General features: G+C 61.9%; 1 protein-coding gene across 1 annotated transcript; it reads left to right on the top strand.

Annotated features, from left to right (window-relative positions):
• Nucleotides 1–2916: 2916 nt before the first annotated feature.
• Nucleotides 2917–6510, top strand: BESB_047280 (uncharacterized protein; the record flags this gene model as incomplete). Its single annotated transcript, XM_029363179.1, has 1 exon — nt 2917–6510. One exon carries the CDS (start codon nt 2917–2919, stop codon nt 6508–6510), a length of 3594 nt encoding a protein of 1197 aa, XP_029220545.1.
• Nucleotides 6511–6667: the final 157 nt, after the last annotated feature.

Below are 6667 nucleotides of genomic sequence, written 5' to 3'. Positions count from 1 at the left end.
CTGTCGGGCAGGAGAGTCCTTTGCCAGGAACATGTGTGAACCACTCGGAACTTGCCTCGGGGGGTCACGGAGACGAAAAGGGTCAACGGTACAGACGGCAACGCAACCCATACGTCGTGCGTGAGACCCCAGTTCGCTGTTGGTTGAGGAGGGGCTTTCTATCGAGGCTGGAGACTTTGAGAGCCCGCAGAGTATAGGTGGAGACTCAGCTACGCTCCTGAAAGACTCGCTTATGCATCGAGTCTTCTCGCGTTTGAAGGGTCATTTGCTTCTGTTTGCGAGTGGGGGGGCGCTGCGCCGTCGCCCGCGCGAGTCGACCCGAGAGTCCAGCTGCCAGCTTCTCTTCGTCTAGACTCCCCAAACTCTCCCTTGCCATGCTTTCTCATTCTGCTGTCGAATCCGAGTGAGGAGGACTTGACGCGTCTCTGGGTGTTTAGCCGAAGGGCGGGAAGTGTGCCTGCCTCAAGGTGCGGTGCACGGATGACAGGCGCGATGTCGGCGGAGGAGCGCAGTTTGACTCTGATTTTCTTGCGCCGCTCTCGTCCCAGCTGGTCCAACAACTGGCGCCTCGCAGTTGTCGGGTCCTCTGTTGTCCGCGCTACAGGTGTCTCAGGGACACTCTCCTATGCTGCTTAGTTCTATTTTCATGTGTGTGGTTGCCTGGGCGAATCTATGTGTGCCTGGACGCCGCGCGGCAGCTGCAGTCGAGGGATCTTGTCTGCTTCAAGCGAACGATCTGTCTGAGCTTAATACACTTTGGAGGAGTGCGATCGGTGCACTCTGCCTTTCTGGTGACTGGCTGAGACACGGAGTGCCCCTTCGCGCGGCGCCGGTGGCTGTAGAGAAATGCTGTGACGGATTGCAAGCAAGGCGACAAGACCACAGGGTTAGATTTAACTTGATAGGGCCTCTGCGGAGCGGAGGAGATTTGAATGCACAGCTCCGGGCTACCGGTAGCGCAAAAGCGAACATTCAAATTGTCGTTGGCATACGCCCGGCATGGAGGTCGGCTGCTGCTGAGTGTCACAAGAGCTGTGCTTCAGCGGGCTAGGGGGCGAGACAGGTCAAGGCGCCCTGGAAGCGTAGCTCATGCCCGCACAAGAAATTGCACCTATGTCGATGTGGCGCCTCCTATTGAGGAACTTTTCCAGTCGCGCCTTTCCATCGCCTCGACTGCCCGCGCGGCGTTACGGTTCACAGTGCTGATCACCCCCTTTTCGAGTAGACACTCGCAGCCAGTCAACTTTCACAGTCAGTACAACTTCACAGCCAGGCACTAGCTCCCGGTTTGGACCGCTGCACAGCAGGCCCTGGGAGAACTGGCAAGTCAGAGTCGTCTGCGCCGAGGGTTCAAATGAGACCGAATGCCGGGCACACGGTCGCCCTCGCGGCGACAGCGCGACCCAGCTCCGTGAGATATGCAGCGCAGGAACCCGGCACCTCAGTGGCAGCTGTTGTTTTTCAGGAAGTCCACAAGAGGCTGCACGTGCGCCGGATCTTTGCCGGACTTTCGTCTGTCATCTTGCGTGGGTCGAAGACCTGTGTCGGATGCGAGGGACGCTCAGGCTTCAGCAACCGTTCTGCGCGCTTTGCGGTGGGGAGCGAACCGAGGCATAAACGACCACTAGCATTGTCGCAGGCCTATCCACGCCCCAGAGGCCAGCTGCGGTTCAAGGTCGCAGGGGCTAGCTTCAGTGTCAGGGGGCGAGACAACTCACGGCTCCCTGAAACTGCAGCTCACGCTCGCACCAGCAGTTTCCCCACCGGCGAGTCTGAGTTGATCTTTCGCTTGCCACGCAGTTGCTACAGGCTTTGCTTACTGATCAGCTCCAGAAAACTGGCGGAGCTACGTTACTGATAGGCGCACTGCCATGCCTCGCACGTCTCGGTCAGAGATGGCGTTTGTGGCCTCGGAGGACAGGGGGAGCAGTCCGCGTGAGGGCTGCGGGCGCGTCGCCCCCGAAAGTCGAAAGTTTCTTCGGAGAGCGGCTGAGTGTGGAATCGGATTGGCTCTTGGCGGACGCGGAGAGTGCAAACTGCTCCGCTGAAGTCGCAGAATTAGGGAAGCCGGCGGACAAACACGCCACAAAGACAGAGATCCGCGGAACACTACGCCGCCTCCGAGTGAGGCCCGCCGCTCCTCAACTGTCGCAGACAAACGTGACGGCTGCTGTCGCGTGATCGCTCAGGCTTTCCAGCCCGCTGGGGTCGTCGCGGTTCCTTCTGGCTTCTGCATGTCGCTTCCCCAGCTGCATGTGCCGATTTCCGGACGATTCGACAGGCCTCTCGGTTTCTGGGCGAACGTTGTGACCGCCTGCGAAGTGTAAAATATCTCTGCCCTCTCAGCGGTGTCTCTGCACGAGTCCCTCAAGGAACACATTTTTTCCCGCGGCCGTCGTAGTCACCCGACGCTGCGCTGCCCTCGAGTGTTCGTTTACTTGCGCGCCGCCCTGCCCTGAATTTTTTCCAGCTTGATTCCCGTCAACCGTTGCTGTTTTTGCAGACACACCGGGAAAGGAAAAATCGATTCGTGTACTCCGACCAGACGCGAGACTTGGAACAGAGGTGCTGAGGCGTATTTCTAGGATTCTTGACGTATGAAGACGACAACGGCCACGGGAAGTCCCACGAATCTGAGAGGCCTGCCTCCGGCGCGGGGCTGGTCTTCCCAGTTTTTTTTTTTTTCCTTCTTGCCGAGAGAAATGTAAAGTGGGTCCCGCTGCGTCTCTCCGTTGATTTGCGTCAGTCCTTTAGTCCCTCTCGCGCGGGAATACCTCTCTCCAGTTTGTTTGCTACGCAGTAGCGGCGGCCCCTGCCGCGCTTTCCTCCTCCTCCTCCTTTTGGCGCCCGAGGAGTGTCAAACCAGCCCTCGTTTCCCCTCCAGACGTTCCAGCCGGAAGCCGTCGGCTTTTGTGTATGTTCGCCGTTCTGCCCCCGCACCCCTCGCGAGTCCTGCCACCAGCCCAGCACGACGTGACTGCGCCGCGGTTTTGTCCCTCCGCCCGCCGAGGTCCTCGTCTCTGCGGCACACACAGCTCCGAGTCGGCCCTCCTCTCTTCTCTCAGCATGGCGTACAACTTCGGGCTTCCGCGCGACTTCAGCCAGCCCGCGGGCCTGGGTCTGCCGTCCCCTCCGCGCCCGCGCCCGCCGCCCGCAGACGAAGACCCGCCCCGGGCGTTCTCTCGGGCGCCCAGCGGCCCCCCCGGGCCTCGGACGCCCCACCAGATCGGCGGCTTTCTGGACTCGAACTCGCCGCCGATGCCGTCCCCCGCGAACGGCCTGTTTCCCACGCCCTTTGTGTTCCCGAAGCCTGTGTGCAACGCGCCGGCGACGCTACGCATTCCGCCGCCTGGCGGCGACGGCGGCCGCGAAAGCCGATGCGCCTCAGGCGATCTTCCAGCCCCGCCCAACTGTCTCCGACCGCCCCTGGGTGGCCTCGCCCCGCCCAGCCTCCCCCCGCTCTCCGCGGGTCCTCCCGGAGGGCCGAGCAGCGCGCCTCCTTCGCTGCCCGCGGTGCCCTTCCCGGGCGTCCTGCCCCCGCCGGGCTTCCCCCCGCTCCCGTTCCCGGTGCCGCCGAACTTGGTCGCCGCCGCTGCGGCTGTGGCCTTCATAACTGCGGCAGGGGGCGACTCGCAGAATGCCGCTGGAGGCGGGGTCGCAGGTCCGCTCGGCGTGCCGTTTCCGCCTTCGCTTCCAGCAGGCGGCCTGCCCGCTGCGGCGCTCGCGGGCCTCGTGGGCGGCGGCGCGGCGTTGAGCCAGGGCGGCGGCGCGGCGTTGAGCCAGGGCGGCGGCGCTGCGTTGAGCCAGGGCGGCGCCCAGAGCGCCGCGCCCGAGCCGCCGCAGGCACAGACCCTCTCGCAGATGCTGCAGGCGAGCGGCGAGAAGGAAAAGCTCAAGAAACTGGTCAAAGAGGAGCTGCGGAAAGAAGGATACAACTTTGTGCTTCTGAACCTGGCGACGGAGAAGATCAAACAGAAGGGCGACCCCGATGGCTTGGAAGAGGCGACGATGCTGCAGCTGATGCGCGACGAAGGCCGCAAACGCATTCCCGTCTCTGTGAAAAGACTTCTCGTTACGCTTATCGAGGGATTTGCCGGGAAAGACAAGAAGAGGGAGAAGGAGGAAGAGCGGCAGAAAGAGGCGGCCGCCGAGGCAGCGGAGAGAGAGGCTGCGGAGACGAACGGCGACGCGGAGAAGGATACTTCTCTTGTTAAGAAGGACAGTCCGTCTCGAGGCTCGTCCGGCTCGCGTATGCGCTCCGAGTCGCCCTCGTCGCAGAAGCGCCGCAGCGGAAACAGAGAAGAAAAGCGCGACAGCATGTCGTGTAGCCGCAGCCGAGACCGCAGGAGTCGGAGTGTCAGCTCGAGCCGCAGCAGCGGCAGCCGCAGCCGAGAACGCGATCGGATGCGATCTATTTCGCACTCCCATTCGCCTGTAGGCACTCTCGGCCGAGCGCTGCCTTCTGCGTCCGCCGCGGACCGACACAGCGCCAACCGCAGTTCTCGCAGCCGCAGCCGCAGCGACAGCCGCCGCACGAGCGCCAGCCGAAGCGAGGAGAGCCGCCGCAGTCGGAGTCGCAGTCGAGGCCGCAGTGGAAGCAGCGCAAGCAGAAGCGGCAGCATGGAAAGCAGGAGTCGCAGCCGGAGCGAGAGCAAGAGAAGCGCCAGCAGCGGAAGCCGCAGCCGAAGCAACTGCGCGATCAGAAGTCGCAGCAGAAGCGTGAGCAAGAGCGGCAGCCGCAGCAGGAGCTCGAGCAAGAGCGGCAGCCGCAGCAGGAGCCGAAGCAGCGCGGCGAGCAGGAGTGGGAGCCGCAGCAGGAGCGCGAGCAAGAGCGGCAGCCGCAGCAGGAGCCGAATCAGCGCGGCGAGCAGGAGTGGGAGCCGCAGCAGGAACTCGAGCAAGAGCGGCAGCCGCAGCAGGAGCCGAAGCAGCGCGGCGAGCAGGAGTGGGAACCGCAGCAGGAGCGCGAGCAAGAGCGGCAGCCGTAGCAGGAGTCGAAGCAGCGCCGCGAGCAGGAGTGGGAGCGAGAGCAGAAGTCGAGGGAGGCGAAGCGAGTCGAAGAGATCGAGCCGAGCTAGAAGAGAGTCTGGAAGCGCAAGGTGCGCCAGCAGCAGAAGCAGGAGTCGAAGCACGTCGGGAAGCGGGAGCCAAGGGCGAGACAGCGACAGCAAGAGCGTGAGTGTTTCTAGCCGGAGCGACCGCAGCAGCCACGCGACCCGCCTAGAGAGCAAGCGCGGCCGCAGCAGCGCAAGGAGCGACAGCAATCGCAGCAGAAGCGGCAGCGGCAGCTCTCGCAGCAGGAGCCGACGCGAGGCTAGTGAAAGCAGAGGCCGAAGCGAACAAGGGAGCCAAAGTCGACGGCGAAGCGAGAGCAAGGAATCCGATAAAAGCGGCTCAGCGAGTCGTTCAGCCAGTCGATCGGCGAGTCGTTCAGCCAGTCGATCGGCGAGTCGTTCAGCCAGTCGATCGGCGAGTCGTTCAGCCAGTCGATCGGCGAGTCGGTCAGCCAGTCGATCGGCGAGTCGGTCAGCCAGTCGATCGGCGAGTCGGTCAGCCAGTCGATCGGCGAGTCGGTCAGCCAGTCGATCGGCGAGTCGTTCAGCCAGTCGCTCGCGTAGCTCAAGCCGCAGCCGCAGCAAGAGCAGCGGAGGAAGCGACAGGAGCCGAAGCTGCAGCTCGAGCCGATCGCAGTCGTCCTCACGCGATTCATCGAGGGAAGCAGACGAGCGAAGGCGAAAGGAGGAGGAGGAGGCGGCAGCTGCGAAGGCGAAGGCCGAGGAGGAAGAAAGAAAGAGAAGAGAGGAAGAAGAACGACGCAAAAGAGAGGAAGAAGAACGACGCAAAAGGGAGGAGGAAGAACGACGCAAAAAGGAGGAGGAAGAACGACGCAGAAGGGAGGAGGAAGAAAGGCGCAGAAAGGAGGAAGAAGAACGACGCACAAGGGAGGAGGAGGAGCGACGCAGAAAGGAGGAAGAAGAGCGACGGAAGAAGGAAGAAGAGGAGAAACGCAGGAGAAAAGAAGAAGAGAAGAAGCGTGCTGAGGCCGAAGCTGCTGCGCTAACTGAGGCTGTCAAGAAGGAGGCAGAGAAGAAGAGAAAGAGGAAGGAAAGGGATGACGACAAGGAAAAGGAGAAGAAGAAACACAAGAAGGCGACTGACGCAGACGACGCGGAGGACAAGCACAAGATGAGGACCTCCGTTGCCGAGGACGAACCCGCGGAGAAGAAGGAAAAGAGAAAAGATGGTTCTTCTGGAAGCAGCAAGAAGAAGGAGGATAAGGCTGAGAAAAAGTCGAGCGACAAGAAGAAGGGGTCCGCAAAGGAGGCGTCGACGGAGGCGAGCAAAGGACATGACAAGAAGAAAGAAGACAAGGCCTCGAATGAGAAGAGTGAGAAAGAGAAGAAGAGCAGCAAGAGTGGTGGCAACAAGAAGAAAGGCAGCGACGGGGAGAAGAAGGAATCCACGAAACACGCAGATGACAAGAAGAGCAGCAAGAAGAAGCACAAGTGACCTCGCGAGCATCTGCGAACTACAACAAGTCTGAAGAAGGGATTTCCCGACTGGACGCGGGTGGCGCCTGCGATGCGCAAATATCGGGCAAAGCTCTCGCGAAGAAAACGATTTCGTGCTGTTGCAGCCGCGTGAATCAGCCTCTAACGCTGGCGGC

The sequence above is a fragment of the Besnoitia besnoiti genome, chromosome III (assembly GCF_002563875.1).
Source record: "Besnoitia besnoiti strain Bb-Ger1 chromosome III, whole genome shotgun sequence".
NCBI classification, from domain to species: Eukaryota; Apicomplexa; class Conoidasida; order Eucoccidiorida; family Sarcocystidae; genus Besnoitia; species Besnoitia besnoiti.
The sequence above is the reverse complement of the archived record's forward strand: the minus strand, read 5'-3'. Positions and strand labels throughout refer to the sequence as shown.